The sequence below is a fragment of the Salvia hispanica genome, unplaced genomic scaffold (assembly GCF_023119035.1).
Source record: "Salvia hispanica cultivar TCC Black 2014 unplaced genomic scaffold, UniMelb_Shisp_WGS_1.0 HiC_scaffold_850, whole genome shotgun sequence".
Lineage (NCBI taxonomy): Eukaryota > Viridiplantae > Streptophyta > Magnoliopsida > Lamiales > Lamiaceae > Salvia > Salvia hispanica.
In genome coordinates this window covers 496-19,108 of record NW_025952633.1, presented here as the reverse complement: position 1 = coordinate 19,108, position 18,613 = coordinate 496, and the positions used below count along the sequence as shown (strand labels likewise).

At 40.8% G+C, this 18,613-nt stretch overlaps 1 protein-coding gene across 1 annotated transcript; it reads left to right on the top strand.

Annotated features, from left to right (window-relative positions):
* Nucleotides 1–17,060: 17,060 nt before the first annotated feature.
* LOC125200234 (non-specific lipid transfer protein GPI-anchored 5-like) lies at nt 17,061–18,271 on the top strand. The gene is made up of 3 exons (XM_048097936.1): nt 17,061–17,390; nt 17,637–17,744; nt 18,018–18,271. Exons 1-3 carry the CDS (start codon nt 17,072–17,074, stop codon nt 18,131–18,133), a joined length of 543 nt encoding a protein of 180 aa, XP_047953893.1. The 5' UTR covers nt 17,061–17,071; the 3' UTR covers nt 18,134–18,271.
* The last annotated feature ends 342 nt before the right edge of the window (nt 18,272–18,613 follow it).

Sequence of the window (18,613 nt, the reverse complement as noted above, 5' to 3'; positions counted from 1 at the left end):
AATTGTGTAGAAGTGATCGTGTACAGATTGTTTTCCATGATACCACGACAGATATAAGAACCATCTTTCTTAATAACGCAATTTCTTCTAAAAGAGGGTATCAACAAAACATTCTTCAAAATCAAAAATCTATCACTAGAAAAACGTAAATAAACGTCTCCCACTGCAACGGCCGCCACTTTCGTAGCGTCGCCCAGCTGGACCTCTATCTCACGATCATGTAGCCGTCTTGTCACCTGCATCAAGTCAGGATCAAAACATATATGATCAGTTGCTCCAGTATCAATAACCCAAGTATGAGTAGATGTCAAAGCCAAACATGACTCGACTACTAGAGCATGGTGCATACCTGTAGCCTTGCCCTTTTTAGGACAATCTGGCTTCCAATGACCTTTCTCTCCACACTTGAAGCATTTTCCAGTTTGCTTCTTGTCACCCCGCTGTTTCTTCTTTCCCTTAGCATTGTTGACTGCTACTTGGTTCGGTGCCTTTTTCTTTCCTCTTCTAGCCTTAGAGCCAGAGGAATTAGGCGCGATACTCATCATAGCTACTTTAGCTTGAACCATAAGGTCCTCCGCCGACTGAAGTTCAGTCAGCAACTCTGCTAAAGTATAATTCCGTTTGTTCATCTCAAAGTTGAGCTTGAACTGCTGGAAGCTAGGGGGAAGACTCTGAAGGATTATAGTAACCTGGGACTCGGGATCGATCGTCCCTCCCAATACCTCAATCTGGTTGAGGTGACTCATCATCTCGAGGACGTGTTGCCTCACAGACGAGCCTTCCTTCATAGACTTCGTCATGATACTCCGAAAGGCTTGAGACTTAGCCGTTCGATTCTGAGTACCAAAAAGATTTGCGAGATTTGTCATGATCTCGGCGGCAGTTTCCATGGCAGAATGCTGATGCTTGAGTACTGATGACATAGAAGCCAACATGTAGCACTTAGCCATCTCATTCGCCTTATGCCACCGTCTATGCGCATCTCGCAATGCTTGGCTGGCACTAGCAGCCGGGACAGCTGGGCGTGGAGTAGTGAGTACGAACTTGTACTCTTCTGCTGTGAGAACGATATCCAAGTTTTGTTTCCATTCGATGTAATTTTGGCCTTCGAGTTTGTTTTCTTTGAGAATGGCAGAAAGAGGATTAAAAGACATCTTGACGAATTTTATTGCACTGCAAACAGAAGATTTTACTATTTGTCATAAACTTATGTAAGGAAATTGAGTAGATTAACCATAAAACTTTTCAAAATCTTACAACAGCAAAATTAATAAATTGTATCCTCCTCTGGAGGTTAATACGCATTAAAATTTCGACAATTTACTGGTCACAACACCGACATATCAATAGCTTCCTCCTCTGGAGGTTGACATGTCAAATGCTTCCTAAGCACGACCACCTGGTTTAGCATTACAGTATTTTATTTCTACAACACACTCCCATAACAATGTTCATGTGTTGATAACAAAATCAAGCTATCTCATAAATTCTGATTGAACCCTGAAACTCGCAATTCCTTAGGATTATTGTCCCTACTCTGTAGGTGGCGATAATATTAGGAATCACTTTCTAGTTCACTCTATTCATTATTTGAGAAGTCCGCCCTTATGAACTTACTGTTTTCGTAGGATTATTGTCCCTACTCTGTAGGTGGCGATAATATTAGAAAATCAGCTTCACAAAATTTGGCAGTCCAACCGATGGAGACCATATATAAACCATTAGTTCATAATTATCGCTTAGATATTTGGGTTATGGTTTTAATTAATTATCCTTTAGCCTTAAGGCAGATTAAGACTAATTAAATTCTGTTGGTATTTAATTTACTGGATAATTAAATCTTTTATAATCTTTAATATCTTAATATAGAAACTATTAATCTAGAATTTAATTCTCATTCATGTCTTACTATAAGATATATCTAAAATAAAATACATTATTTATAATCTTAATTAGACATGAAAAATCAAATTCATATAATTTCCAAGTTCAAGATTAGGAAGAATATCAATTATATTATTTAATGTATTCTTATATATATCATATCTTATAATAGATTCTAGATATATATTATAATTAGGAAACTATTAAATTATTCTTATCTATATCATCTAGGATATAAAATATTCATAGATATAGAAAATAATCCAAATATTCCTAAAATCTAGGGAAATCTTCCCAAAATGTTTTATTTCATTAAATAATATTATTTTTAATGATATCTATTAATTAAACAATTAAATAATCATTAAAATAATCTTTCGTCAATTTCTAGAGATTCGAGGTTGGCACGAATCTACACAACGAAGATACGAAGATATCCCCGGAGATTCTCGCCGGGACGGCGTGTTCGCCCCCCGACGACCGCCGGAAAACCCGCGCCTTACGGCGCGCTCTTCCTTCTCCCTTCTTCCTCCCGGCGGACAACCGCCGAGATTTCACCCTCCGTCGTCGTCGAGCCAGAAGGCGCAGCCAGAGCCACGACCTCCCGGCGATCTCCCACTGCCCGACGAGCTCGCGCGCACCAGCAGCCGGCGGCTGCTCTCGGTTGCGCCTCGCTAGGGCTGGGTCGGCTAGGGTTTCGGTATTAGGGTTAGGGTTAGGGTTTTGCGAAGAAGACCGGCGCCTCGGTGGTTCTCGGACGAGCCACCGTGCCAGGCTTCCTCCGTCCGACGCGTCTGGTGCCGCCTGGGCTCGCGGTCTCGATCGGCGGCGCGCGCGAGCCCCTGCTCGCATGCGCGTCGCCGCGTGATCGCACGTCCTCGGCTCCTGTCGCGTCGCATCGCGTTTGATCGGGGCCGGCTAGGGTTTGGCGGGCTTGGCCGGTGGCGCGCGCGAGCCCTTGCTCGCCGGCGCGTCGCCCCATGCCCGTCGCCCTCGGCTCCCACTCGATTGGCAACCCTCTTCGATCGATCATAGCGCAATTCGTCCCGGCGCAAGCGCCGACGAATCGCACATCTAGTTCGTTCGAATAATTCAAGTTCTATGATTCGAATGTTCTTGAGTTCAACATGCATAAACATAAAAAATAAAAACACAAGAACATGCTTCGTAATCAATCAAGACATGCATACATGAATTTCGCGAAATTTAAATCCAAATAATCAGAGCCAAAGACTGGCTCTGATACCAATTGTTGGTGCACGCAGCGGAAGAGCATGTAAATAAATCACATAATAATCAGATCTATTTAGCAGATTATTTAGACAAAATCTATTCGCGTAATTATCACATGTATCATGCTCATAACTTGAATTAATCATGCTTTAAGAATATTGAAAACCTAAAACATGCTTTTCTACGGAGTAGAATAATACCTAATTAATTCTCCAAAGAATTGAAGATGGCTAGCGACTTCTCCACGTGTAGCTTTAAGTACTAGACCACAAATCTTCTCTCTGGTTCCCGAACTGTACTCTAATATCAGTGTGGGCTGATCTTACTAGAATACTAGGACTTAAATAAAGAAGACAGAAGAAATCCTTTTTGGAATAGGACTCAAATTCGAAATCTCCTACAGCTGGGAGAGATCGAAATTTTCGAAAATTGCAATATGAGATATTGTGTATTTTCTGTCTCCTTTATTCTCCTATTTATATTAAGTTCCTTTTGGGCCCAGACAGGGATCTATGGAAGGCTTTGGATATGGGCTCATCCAATTTACTTTTTACTAATTAAATTGAACCCACAATTTAATATAAGTTATAATTGGAATATTACGAGCAGCCACTACAGAAGTAATATTGAACTCTCCCCATCCAAATCCGAAATTATAAGTAATCCGGGTTTCCGTTTATCTTTCATTTCCCGTGCTTAAGATTAATATGTCCATTAATTAATTAATGTCTGCTATTGACTTAATTAATTAACTTCTTATTAATTCCAAGAGTGGACTTAGCATGAAACACTCATTTATTATTCATAGAGTAATCATACTCCAACTAGCTAGGTTCCGAATAATAAAACTTAGTTTCGCGCTCCTCTTGAGGACATTATCAAACGAGACTCACCTCGTGCACGATTCAATATAATAGCAATCCTAGCACCGCTAGATATCGATCACCACTGCCCAATATATCAGGATAATTGGGCTACGAAAAACCCGCACCATTTGATAAGTCAAAGCAATGCATAATCAATACCGTATGCTCAATGCTAACCTACATTGATTAAGAAATAAATATTTATCAAGACCTCGCCTTTCAGTAGATAGCCCAAGGCAAGTCTTGCTGTTAGATCCGTTCAGTGCTATACCACACCAATGTCATCTTATTTCAGTAAGGCTTAGAAATATACGGACTGACATTGCAACCTTTCTCGATGGGTAGTCTAATTCCATCTAGGTTGTGAAATTCATATTTTTCTTTGTTTAGAACTGACCGTATTACCTTAAAGTGGACGACGCCCACAACCGGTCTACTAAAACAAAGACTTAGACTTTGTTAAGTTAACTTATACATTTAAACATGCATTAACATCCATTAAATGTAAAACATAACAACATTATGACAAAAATAATCTGTTTTATTCATTGGAAAATAAAATAAGAGTTTTACAGTATTCAATCACTCGAAACGTGATTTCTAGTATACAAACTCTAAATTGCCACACGTTAGCATGTGGAGGTCACTTTGGACCAAGGAAGACAGCGAGGAAAGTCTTAGACAACGGTTTTTATTGGCCGACGCTAAATAGGGATGCTTTTGAATTTTGCCAATGTTGCGAGAGGTGCCAGCAGACGGGGGGAATTTCAAGAAGAGACGAGATGCCTCAGGTCCCAGTGATAGTGTGCGAAATTTTTGATGTGTGGGGAATGGACTTTATGGGACCGTTCCCATCGTCTTGTGGGAATACATATATATTGGTTGCAGTAGACTATGTGTCTAAGTGGATAGAAGCTAAGGCCACCATAACATGTGAATCGAAGGAGGTGGCAAAATTTTTGAAGGCCAATATTTTCAACAGATATGGAGTTCCTCGGGCCATTGTCTCGGATCAAGGGACTCATTTCTGTAATCGCACCATCGAGGCTTTGATGAAGAAATATGGTGTTCACCATAGAGTGTCGACTCCTTACCATCCTCAGTCTAATGGCCAGGCAGAGATTTCTAATCGCGAGATCAAGGCGATATTGGAGAAAACAGTTAATCCATCAAGGAAGGACTGGAGCAAGAGACTCGGGGACGCATTGTGGGCCTACAGAACTGCTTTTAAAACGCCTATTGGAATGTCGCCTTACAGACTTGTGTTTGGCAAGATGTGTCACTTACCTGTTGGTATTGAGCACAAGGCGTACTGGGCAGTGAAAGAAATGAACATGAAGCCGATAGCTTGCGAAGAAGAAAGGAAGTTACAATTGCAAGAATTGGAGGAACTTCGGCTGGAGTCGTTTGAGTCTGCCATGTGGTACAAAGAAAGAACGAAGTTATGGCATGATAAAAATCTCCGGGTCAAGGAACTTCATGTGGGACAGAAGGTGCTCCTTTTTCAGTCTCGGCTCAAGCTAATGCCAGGGAAACTGAAGTCTAAATGGATCGGCCCATATACCATCATCGGCATCCGAGCAAATGGAGCAGTGGAGATCCAGGGAAGTGCTCCAAACTCTGTTCCTTTCCTTGTCAATGGTCATAGAGTGAAAGTCTATAGGGATAATTCCGAGTTGTGTGTTGTGGACGAAGTTCCACTACATGCACTCCCTACTATCGCCTAAACGGACGGGGGAAATTTCCGATGAATTCCTGGGTCAAGGAGTAAGTTAACAATTTTGAAAATACAAACTGAACCAGGGAATCTCGGAAATACAATAAGTGTGTAAATAGTTTAATTGCTTTTTAAACTTAGAAAATCCAAAAATATTTTCGAAGCACCAGACTCCAAAGGGAACCGATATTTTATGCTCTAACCTTGACCTAGGAGTCTGGAGCCTTCATTTCTTTGTTTTGTAGGACATGGTCGAGGGAATTAGCTAGAGAAGAACCTGAGGGAAGAAGTCAAGGGAAGTCTGGAGGAAGGAGTCGAGGAGGGAAAAAGATATTTTGAATTTCAAATTCTGGCCGATAATTATGGAAGTTGTACGGTTGCTTACATCATGCCTGCAACCGCACCATCTTTTCACCAGAAAAGCAACCGTCGTCCTTCTCTCTCCAATTATCCCCAAATCGACGAAAATCTGATTCACTCTCCCTTCTCTCTAATTTCGTTCTCTCTCTAAAAAAAACTAAACCCTAACCAAATTCGACCAGTTTTTCTCTCATTTTTCAGATCTACACCGATGGATTCTACCGAAAGCACTATATACGACCCATCCTTGCTGGCAGAGTTGACGCAGAAGGTGGGGAGCGTCGAGAAAGCAAAGGAGGTGTATGCCCTATTCGCCGCTAGCTTGATGCCGTCTGCGCAGGTCGCACCACCACTGACAATTCCGGCAGACTCGGCTGCACAACCGACGAATCTTCCTGAAGAAGGACCGCGAGATTTTACATCTCCACATTCAGAAACCGCTTCACAGAAAGCGGCGGAAGAGGGTGATGAACAGACTCACGACGGAACCATAGTGGAGGCGGAAAAACAAGAAAATGAGAACCCTAATCTTGAGGGTAGGGAAGTTCGTAAGGGGGAAACTCCCGTGTTAGATGAAGTTGCGGAGGGGGAAACCCCTGTGTTGGAAAAGGTTGCTGAGGGGGAAACCCCTATTTCAGAGAAAGTTGCAAGAGGGGGAAACCCCTATGGAGACGGGGGATGAGACCCCGGTTGATTTCAGGGGTGCGACCCCTGAGTTCGTGGAAGAGGGGGCAACCCCAGGAGATGTCAGGGGGGAGAACCCCATTTATATTGAGGGGGCAACCCCGATGTTGGTTGGTGAGGCGGAAACCCCAGAAAAGCTTTTAGAGGAATCAGATCTACCTACAACTGGAGTACCGGAGCCCGAGGGAGGGCTGAAACTGATTGTGGACCTGGTTGATGACCATGAAGAAGATGTGCCCAAGGTTGATGAGAGGGCAGAAAGGAGGCGCACCAGGAGGAGCCTCCTCGATGAAGTCGATGACTTAGTGCCTGACGCAATAGAGGCAGAGGAGCGCCGCTTGGCCAAGGAGAAGGCAAGGAAAGGAAAGGCGGCGGCAACCTCATCCACCCGGTCTAGGAAAGCTCCCTCCGTCCAGGAGGTCGAGGAGACCCTTTCCCCTGTAACCGAGGAACCCTCTGTCGAGGAACAAGACGAGCCCATCCCTGAACCCAGCTATGACTCTGAGGAAGCTGAAGAAGAGCCGATTCCAGGACGTCCGGAAATCTGGCTGACTAAAGAATTGCTAGAGGAGATGAGGCAGTTCGACGACCAAAAGAGGATCGCAGTGTACAAGGAGAGGTGTAGCGCCGGGAAGATGGCCAAGTCAGGAAAGCAGTACAGCTCGAGGGAGCTCAAAATGATTGCATGTGATAAGGAATTCCGCGCCTGTATCCGAGCGATAGGATTTGAGTGGCTGTTGCAGCACAGTCAGGAGAGGGTACCAGTGGATTTAGCAAGGGAGTTTTTCTCCACTTTTCGTTTAAAGAATACCACTGATCTCGACGCGGATTCTATCACGTTCAGGCTTTTCAATCAGGAGTATGAGTTGAGCATTAGGGAGTGGTCTCTGCGGATGGGGTTGTTTACCCAGGCCGAGGATGAAGAGGGGGCGTGGAATGACAGGATGGTTGGAATGCCGAAGAACACGCCTGGTTTCAAAGTACAGACGGCATGGGAACTGGTCACGCACCCTAAGTCGGGGGCGTTTAAGTCCAGCTACTCCAAGGCCTCCCACATTGAAGACCGGATTCTCCGCTTTGCTCAAACATTTGTCAGCTATAATTTGATGGGCAGCGCGAATTCAGCTCTCACCACTACCGACCTCTACTTCACATGGTGCATGGCGAAAGGTGTTAAGGTGCACCTCGGATATTGGCTGGCGCAGGCGTGCCACCAAATGACGAGCAACCCTGGGCGTCATATGTACACCTGCCACCTCATCGGCGCTTACCTCCAGAGAAACATAGAAATGAAAATTGCCAAGACCGCTCCGCTGGTAGTCATGTGCGAACCCCCAGAGGTGTTTAGTGTTGATTATTTCTTCAACAAGGGGTTGCTGCAGACTCAAGGCACCAAGACTCTCTTCTATTCGTTGGGAGACAAGGTGAAGGCAGAGCCGGAGGAAGCCGAGGAAGCCATGCCAAGTGAAGAGTTTGAAGAGCTACGCAAGGAAGTCCAGGACGTGAAGAAAGAAATGCAGTTGATGAGGAGAGAAATGATCAAGGAGCTTGGTGGGATAAGGAAGGAATTGATGGGGAATCGGGAGGAAGTGAAGACCCTGAGGGGCAACATTGCAGATTTGGCGGTGAAGTGCGCCAAACAGAATGAGCGAATGACGGAAGCGGTGGAGCTTTCAATGAAGATGTTAAAGTGGTTGCAGCAGACGCTCCCCTTGACCCAGTCGAGGACAACTCCTGGGTCCAGCAGTGAAGTCAGCAGCCCACTCAGAGCAGTCCCTCCGTCAGGCAGTCGCAGCAATCGCTCAAGCAGTTGATCCCCCCGGCCGTTCCCATGCAAGTTCCAGCCCCACCTAAACCAAAGTCTATAGTGAGGAAGCCAGTACCTGAACAAGCAACACAGGAGGAAGAAGAGCTGGAGCAGCCAGCAAAGAAGAAAGTCAAAGTGACCCGACCCGGAATCCCGCCCCAGTCTGGCTCTCGAGGGAGCCAGCCCCAGAAGTGAACCACCATCTCTTGACCAAGTAACTTTTATTTTTCGATCTTTTAGTTTTTTTTTATTTTTTTTTTATTCCTGTTATCTACGTGTGTTTTATAATTGTTGTGTCTTCTCCCACTTAGCCCACTGCGTGGTCTAAGTGTGAGAAGTTTGTATTTTCTGTTTTGTTGTGTTTTCTTGGTTTTCTGCTTTTATTGTGTTTCTTCTCCCACTTAGCCCAATGCTTGGTCTAAGTGTGAGAAGTTTGTGTTTATATAATCTGTTTTGTTATTTTGCATTGATCTCTCTGTTCCCCCCTTCACGACGATGGCTTGGGGACAAGCTTGAGTGAAGTGGGAGGGGGAGAGGAGTCAATGCATTACCTTTGTTTGCATGTTAAGAGTCTGTAAGTCTTAAGTGTTGTCGCATGAGCCAGTGGATATAATACGGCATGATTCCCTTAGTGAAAGTAATTGAAGATAGGAGGCATTTCAACTTAGAAGCTTTTTCCTTAAATAAGCCTAGTTAATCTGAGTGAAGCGAGAACGATGGAGGATGCCTCTACTTACTTAGTTGTGAAGCCCTACTATAATAGTGAGTTATAAGCCTTAAATAACTTCGAGCTAACACATGTTTAAGGGTCACCACTGAATGCTTAGGGAGAAGAGTTGTGAAGGAGAAAAAATTGGGAATTGGGTTATGAACGTATAAGCTGGACAAAGTCCAGGGTAAGGCATTATAAGCTGGACGAAGTCCAGAAGGAAGGAGAAATGGAGGAATAAGCTGGACGAAGTCCAGAGAAAAAAAAAGGAAAAAAAGAGGAAAAAAAAAAATATAGAAAAGAGGAGGAATAAGCTGGACGAAGTCCAGGGGGAAATGGTCTAGAAGACAGAAAATGATAATAGCCTGACCCAGGAAGGAGGAACTCTCATAACCCGACGCTTCAGTGGTGTAGCATTAACTTAAGAGAGAATCGATTCTAACATCCCTGGTGAGGAATGAGTGATCGAGTGAATCCAACAATCGGGTAAGTGGAAAGCTATCTTGACAAGCTAACAGATTGGCTAGGTAAAGGAAGGGAAAGGGCCTATTTGGAGGAGTGCAACCTATTGAATTGACCTTAATCTTGTGGGGACAGATGCCTAAAAGTTGAAGCTAGCTCATGTATATGTGTTTATGTGTTTGTATGTTTTTCTTATTTTTTTAGTTTTTCTTTGTGTCTAGGTCTAGGAGTCGGTCAAGAGATAACCTTGCTTGAAATTCGACTTATTCTTTTTCTTTTCTTATCTTTATACTTGAGGACAAGTATGGTTTAAGTGTGAGCAGTTTGATAAGGCTAATTTCATGCATCGATTATATGTGAAAAATGTTATAATTTGCTGGGTCTAACACGTTTCCTAAGCCAGGTGTGTGAAGAAAAATCGCTAGATCGAGGAAGTGCTGAAGGAGATGGTCTAGCGAAGGAAAGAAACGAAGTGAGCAGGATTTAAAAGAAAAGAAGGCGTGACAGAGGAGTCAATAGCTGAGGGCAACAAAGTCTTATCTATACCTCGCTGGGCCCCACTCAAACGCCTATATATAGAAGAGCATGCAACGCACATCACATCATTGTTTTTCACTCTTCTTAGCTCACACACATTACACACACTTGGGAATGGGAGATCTGGGGTAGTCGGGTACGGAAGGTTACTTTCTTTAGAAGTTTCGCGGTTGGTAACACCGTCCGAGTGTGGACGAAGATACAATTCCTTTTAATTTCAGTTGTTTTGCTCGTTTTTGCTGTCGAACTTCACTTTTGGGAGTCGACCTGGTTGTTGATGATACTTATTGTCTTTCCGCTTTGTTGATTTGCGTTTAGCAGTTGAATTTCAAGTCGATTTACGTAGATCTCTCTGCTGGTAGTTTATTTCTACAAGTATTATGTCGATCTCTGTTTTATTTTGATGTTGTGGTGTTTGATATGGGAATTTGGTGATAGATCTGTGGTTTATTGACTGTTTGGAGGTTTTTGTTCGAATCTGAAGTGATGAAGTGTTTCTGTTGGTTGGAGTTCGTGTTGGACGCTTGGATCCGGAGTGGATTTAGCGTCTGAGGTTGGATTCGAAGTGAGAAAAGAAAGTTGTTAGATGAATTTGATGATTTCTTCTTGTTTCCTGTTTTGCTTCGTCTAGCGTCTGCAGATCTGTTTAGTTCTTCGTTGGTTATGCATTAATTTGATTTAAAATTAGTTTGCTCTGTTTTGATTTCGTTCATGTTGAATTTCTTATGAGTTTTACGCAATTAGGTTGTAAAAGACGATGTCGCTGTTAGTTAGTACGAGAGTTAGTTATTCTGCCAGCTTTTCGTTCGTACCTTGCTTTTTCAGTCATGGTCCCCACAGTCAGTTTGTTTCTTAGGTCTAGTAGGTGAAGTAGTTTTCTTACATCAAGTGTTGAGCAGTTAATTTCCTTTGCAACGTTCTCTTATAATTTCGCCTAGGTCTAGCTGTTAGCTTAGGAGTTTTAAAGATTCCCAAGTCAAGTTTAATTTGTTTTCCTCAACCCAAAAAAATGCGTGGCAGCAGCCAACACCAAAAACACACCCAAATCCTTGAACATGAGTATTACGCATCCTTCTCTGTGGGATCGATCTCTACTTCCCTATACTAGGTTTAGTAAAGTGGTTGAGAGTTTTTGAAAGAAGTGCTATGTGTGTCCGACGACCGGGATTTCCTGCGACCAACGAGTTCCTAGACCGCGTGATCTAGTGGATTTGCTGGACCTAGGGAACCTGTTATTTCCTTTGAACTACTGTACGCCAGAGACCACGACACTTTTCAATAAGGCATGCCGGAAAACAGAAACCACCCCCTCCAGTAACCCCTAGTCAGTATAGATGATGCAAGTATGAAGGAAAAACCCATCCCCTAGGTCAAACACGAAAGCCCTTTTAAAAGGTGAGTTTGAAGCCCAAAGTGGAACTGTTTTCCACTAAACACTGAAAAAGAAAATAGTGGCTACCACATCATGTCTAGGGCAAGGTGACCGCGTGTAGCAAACCATGAAGGCAGTAGGAAACCCCCCCCCCAAAAAAAAAAAAAAAAAAACATAAGGCAAGGAGTTAACTGCCCAGGAGGACATAACAAAAGAAACCAGCTGAAGAAAAGAAAAGCAAAGAAAGAAGGAGAAAATCGATCTGAAAAATTCCAGATCCAAAAAAAAAATAGAAGAAGGTATAAGGGTGGCAAAGCCACAGGAAAGAAAACCGAAGAAAATGGTCGCAGATACTTGACCACAAAAAGAGAAAGGAGGAAGAAGGAATAAGGGTGGCGAAGCCACAAGGAAGCTACTGACCAGTTAGGAAGCCAATGTCAGAAATTGTCCAGCCGAAGAAGAAGCCCGAACGCACACATTCTCCCTCATCAAATAAGTAGTTAGTTTTTGAACCCTAGAGCCTAAGGGACAACTGCCCCAAACATTACAAACCAATAGCCCCGTTACAAGCCTTAAAGACCTTCGGGAGCTGCACGTGAGATCTGAGTCCGAAACATCTGTGGTTTAGCATTGAGAGAAAACAGTCCTAACATCCCCTGTGAGGAATGAATGACTGAGTGAACCCAGTGTTTGGCTTAGGATTGGGTGATCCTGACAAGCAGAGATACTGACTGGGGAGGAAAAGGGGGGCGGCGGAAGTTCAAGGCTGCCTAAGGCCGGATTGCACCTGATCTCGAGGGGAAGGGTGGTTGAAAATATAGCCTGTTCTATGTGTTTAACTTAACTATATGTGTTATGTGTTTGTGTCGTTGTTTGTTTTCTTTTCCTTTGCGTCAGAGTCTTGAGTCTAGTTAGGTAGAGTCGGTCAGGGGGAGTAACCAGGCTCGAATTCGACTTATTTCTTTTTGTTTGTCTTCACGCTTGAGGACAAGCATGTGGTAAGTGTGAGCAGTTTGATAAGTCGTATTCTAAGCCTTGGTTACTGGTCAGTATGTCGTGAAATGCATGTATTATCTGCAAAACAGTTGCTCAAGTGTGCAGGATTAAAGGATCCAAGTCGGTAGGAGACGATTCAGGTGACGCAAGTGAAAAGGGCGCCGAGAAGGGTGCAATGCTGACCAGGATGCATGCCAGAGAAAAGGCTCGAGATGGAGAAGAAGGATAGCTGGGATGATCATTAACAAGGGCAGAAAGGTCAAAACATAAGGAAGTCTACCCTAAAAGCAAGGGCAAGCCTCCATATAAAAGAAGCCACTTGGAGAGAGAGAAGAAGAGGTTCCTTAGAGTTCGGTTAGGAGTTCTAAGTTCTCGGTTCTCAAAACACACTTAGTAGAATTCTCTCTAGAAGATCAGTCCTTCAGCATTGTCCATCTCTCGTTCCTCGCCACAGCCATGGTTAGTTGACGTCCAAGAGTCTGCCGGAGAAGTCATCGATCCACCGTTCCAGCCAGTTGCCGTAGTAGTATAGCAGTATCATCGCCCGGAGTGGCAAAACAATCGTTATTTTGCTTTCTAGTTTAATCTTTACTTGTTTGCGTCGTAGGTTTTGTTGCAAACACTCATCGTTGTTGCCTTTTGAAGTACTTTTTGATTTTCCAACGTTTACGTTATGAAGTTTCTATTTCGCATGTCGCTTTGGTTCGAGTTTGCTTCATTCTGCCTAGGAAAGTTAGATCTAGTTGTTGCTTTTAATTTCTAAGTGTTTTCTTATCTGGAGTTGTGGATCTGAGGTTGTAGTTATGTTTCAGTCTAATTTTCGTGCATGAGTTTCTGTTCTGCGCTGTGATCACCGCCTTGCATGTTAGTCAGTTAAAGTAAATTGCAGTTCCACCGTTTATTTTAAGTTCAACCGTTTTAAATCAATGGATCTTGAGTTTGAGGTTGTGAATCTGAGTTTAGTTATGGTGTTTGTGTTCATCTGATTTTTGTTAATACTTGGTGAAGAAGAAAACGTCAAAATCAACTTTAGTTTGGACCACTTTACTTTTAAGTTACTTTTGCTTTTGTTCCCTACATTTCAGTTGTACTGTCCAGACCTGTCAGAGAACCACCCAGCCACCAGATATGCCTTGTAGTCTAAATTTCCTCTTTTAGTAAATGTCTACTTTTCATATGCCTCTGAGACACCTTGTCCCCTATTTCCACGAACACAACCACATGCCTGTTATTTTTACACCCACTAGTCAGTAGAGTACCACCTTTATTTCTTGCCTAGGTAAAATCTCAACCCAAGCGTGGTAGCTAACCAAAAACACCCAGGAAAGTCACCGCAGTTTTCCAAACGTGTCCATCCTTGTGGGATTCGACCCTTACCTCCACTATACTAATCAGTAGAAGTGGGTTGAGGAAACTTGTTTGAAGCCAGGTCCCGGTTGTCGTACCAACGACTCAGCTGGGTCGGGAATCTCTTCCTGATCAGTTGGATACACTCCAAATTACATACGTAAAACTAGGGAAAGAACCTGGAACCTTTCACTAGTCAATCATTTGTACACGTGGACGAATAATCAGCTACCATGTGGCAATCATAAAAAACGCTCAAGAGTAAATTTTCTCGGTCTGCAATATGCAATACGCTAGACTGCAATCTACAGATTGCAGTGTAGCATTTATACTGTTGCAGTGTAGCGTTTATAATATTACAGGTTATGTGGTGTCATAATGTCACTTTAAGAGGTGTTGTCATTTTAACGCACCCCTTTACGCAAATAATATAAATATATGTTAGGTTTCAATTATAAAATACCAGTGAATTTAGGACAATTATTACCTTAAGTGATTTAGGGTTATTACGAAAAAGGAAATTTTGATAAGAACGTGAAATGTAATTAATGATTTTCAAGAAGTTTTTCGTGGTAATACTCTTTCGAGTTCAAACCTAAAATATATACCAATCCATTTTTCAAGGATCTAAATTGAATTTCACGTATTTGTCAAAAAAATCATCCAACCGAATTAAACAATTTTGGTATATATTACTTTCGTACCTTTTCTTTTGGTCAATAAATAAATGTCCGATTTATATTTATCTTTAACTTTTGGTTTCAATTTTAATTGTACAAGGTTAGGAGTCTAGGACGGATTATTTATGCTTGAAAAATATCAATTCGAATGGTTCGATATATGGAATGTAGACTTGGATTTAGCATGGTGATATGAATATCGAAGTAATTACTAATTAACATTGCCAAAGGCAAAAACAAGTTTGAAAATTAGGAATACTAAGACTTGAGATGCATTCGGCGTAAGCTGATGGGCCGTGGCGTGCATGGCATTCGGCCCAACAAGGCCCGTCAACTTTCCTCCTATTGCATTCCACCTTCACCCATGGATATCCTTCCCTACACATCTTTCCGTTCACTGCATATTCATTTATCAAATCAATCAGTATTTTAATAATTTTTAGCTAACTCTACATTTTATAGCATATATGTACTAATTATGAAATGACGAACTGTAATGACCAATTATTAACTTTAAAAAGATTAATTTACCTGATGATGCAAGGAGAAGAGCGGAGCAGATGATGAAACAAATAGCTATCAAGGATTTTGGGATTGCCATTTTCTTTGTTTTTTAGTGGTAGAAAATATGTGCATATATGGACGGACAAGTAATTTGCAGCATCTACAAAACGGAAGCTTATTTTATAATGTGTTATGCCATATTAAAATTATTACATAACATACAAAATGTCTTCTAGATTGATATATAATGTGTATTTATAATAATTTTTATGAACATTTAAAGAATATATTATAAATAATTAAGAAAAACTTCATATTAATTAGATATCACAGATTCACATCTATAGTAAGGATTTTAATAATAGTTTCCCTTAAAAGTGCAACATATATCTAAATTATTTCTTATTACGGAGATTTTATACTGTTGCGAGTGAAAAGCTTGATAAAAGATAATGATTTTTACCGTTATATTGCAATAAATTTTGAATTACAATGGCCAACATATATATATATATATATATAGGGATGTACTAAGATAACAACTCTCTTTATTGTAACACCATACCACCATTTTAGGCCATTGGATCTGAAAATCGTGTGCTTATCATGCTGCCACGTGTAAAAACACGGAGGGGTAAAATAGGAAATTTCTAATTTTACGTTACCAGATTGCAGTGTTGTTCATTGAATATTGCAGTTTTACCACAACAATATTGCAATTTACCACGACTGCAATATCTAATACAGTAGACTGCAAACCCATGTTTTTTCACGAAACTTAATCCTAGGCGTCCATAGATGAGATCTAACGGACTATATTGGTGGTATGATGTTATTTTAATTATGGTGGCACCCTAATGCACCCCTATATATATATATATATTTTATAATGTCTTCATATGAAGTATATCATAATGGTTTTTTGCTATCATAATGGTTTTTTGCCAAATTACTAATACAAGAATTCTGGTTCATTTGACAATTTTAACGAGAATTCTGTTTCATTTGATACATGAACCGGGTTAATGTACTAATGTTGTCTTATTGGAAGGAAAACTATCATTAAATAGTGAGTGTGGGGGAGTGGGTCTGTGGCGCTAGCTGGTTATGAGATTTTATGTAAATTAATTTTATATATTGAGTATAGAATAAAATAAGAGATATGAAATAAAATGGAGATAAATATGTATTTTTATTTTTTAATTTGTAATGGTCATTTTGGTTATAACAAATTTAAAACAAAAATGAGTCATTTTTTGTCCGGCAAAGGAAGTATTAGTTTTATACTATAATAAAATATGAGTGCAGTGAGTCGGTAGAATACATGACTTACTTCTATTTATATGAAAAGGAAAAGAGAATTCTTATCACGGGATGGAATGACAAAAAATTACTATTATTATGGGACGGGTAGTATATGGTTTGAGTCTTTGTTGTCTTTAATTTATCGCCTTTGTTTTTTCGGTTGGTTAATTAGCTTCTAATGACCGGTGAATATTATCAAATAAATCTTGCAAAACTCTATGAATGTTACTCTAAATTTATGTTTGTAAGGCACTATGTATATATATAGTCAAATAACATGAATAATTCAGACCATGATATATGTCAATCTATATATGATAATGAAAATGATCCCTAAAGTTTGTTGAAGTCGGATGAGCAAATACACCGGTATCATATATGAGGATTTTAAAATATGATTAAAGAAGATATGGTATCAATTGATAGCGATAATTACCTAACGATCAAGTATATATATATAAAACCTCAAATTTAATATACTACGAAAATTTCATACTAGTATAATAAAAGTTGGCCAACCGAAAACTAATCTACTCAAAATCATTATGATAAATAGGATGCATAACTCTATTGTAATTAACTAAACCATCAATCTTATTTTCTAAAAAATGGATACTAAAAAGTGCAGATTTTGGTCATTCCTAGTGATTGGGCTAATGGTAAGCACAGGATGCACGGCTCAATCAGGGTGCTCGAACAACATGATCAGCGGCCTTTCCTCGTGCATAACCTACCTCCGGGGGAACTCGACGCGGCCACTGCCAGCGTGTTGCGCCTCTCTGGCCAACATCCAGCAGTCGCAGCCCGAGTGCATCTGCCCCATGCTCAGCAATAACGGCGCAAGCGCCACCCTCGGCATTGCCATCAATCGGACTCTTGCGATGGCGATGCCCGCTACATGCAAACTTACAACTCCTTATTGTGATGGTACGTACCGCACAAGAAATGGGTCATCTGTGTATAATAATCATTTACAAGTCTATATACTTTATATATTGATTTTTACATGCTGTCAAAGGAATGAGTCATCTTCCTTTAACCAAACACGTATAATAATCATTTACAATATACTTTATAGTATATTGATTTTTTACATTCTCACTTTATGAAGGTTTTTTTAAGTGTAAGATTTATTCGAAGTTGTAAATGATTATTATACGTGCTTGCTTCTAGATGGACCTGCAGCAAGCTCCCCTACAATCTCTCCCACATCGGACACCTCCCTCGTACCTCCGACTAAAGCACCATCTGCCGATTCCGATTCCAATTATTCCGATTCAGGTATACACATTTGTCAATATACTATAATAACTCTATACTCAAATTCAAATACAATTTTAAAACTAAAGTTCAAAATCAATTAAAACGATAATAACATTGTGTTAGAAAGAGTGATATTGTACCTCAATACTAATTCGTCTTGGGAGTTTGATCCTACTAATAAAACATAGTGCATTATTACATTTTCATTTCTCGATCAAGAATAAGAATCTATATATGTGTCTACACTCTTAACAATTGGATGAATGCGATAATATTGGAAACTTGGAACAGATTCGAAGACACTTCCGAACATTGATACATCTTATGGAAATGCTGCGACTGCGACAACGTCATCGATTTACCTTACACTCATGGCTGCTTGGATCGTCACCACTTGTCATTTTTAACATTAATTTTCCCTTCAAACTATTCATGTTTCTTGTAAAACTATATTGGCTTCTACCTAGCTCCATTTATTCTTCGTTAATTTTTATGGGCTCTACTAGCTTAGTGTGATAAAATAGGTATATTGTTTGCTGAGTTAAGAGAATTGAGCTTATATAAACGGGCATGGCCTATTTAACGACATATATGTTTGACTAACAAATACCACTCCCCCTCTGTCACAATATAGCTGACTGTGTTTTTTTTGGATATTTCATTCTAAATGACACATTTCATAAAATAAAATCATCAGTTTATCATTCTATCTATTTTTTTTCTTTCTTACTTTATTCTCTCTTAACCTAACTAAAATCTTATGCCGAATAAGAAATATTCCAATTAGAATTAGACGAAAGGAGTATAAGTTATACATGCGGAAAGGGTTTGAGCCAAGGGGCAGTTTCAAGAAAGTGCCAGGGAGAAAAATCTTTCGCAACAGAGAT

Bases quoted from the DNA above. Each gene is read 5' to 3' on its own strand.
- LOC125200234 (XM_048097936.1), top strand. From the start codon at position 17,072: ATGGATACTAAAAAGTGCAGATTTTGGTCATTCCTAGTGATTGGGCTA. The intron at 17,391-17,636 runs GTACGTACCGCA...GCTTGCTTCTAG, and splicing joins TACAACTCCTTATTGTGATG to ATGGACCTGCAGCAAGCTCC. The intron at 17,745-18,017 runs GTATACACATTT...AACTTGGAACAG, and splicing joins TTCCAATTATTCCGATTCAG to ATTCGAAGACACTTCCGAAC.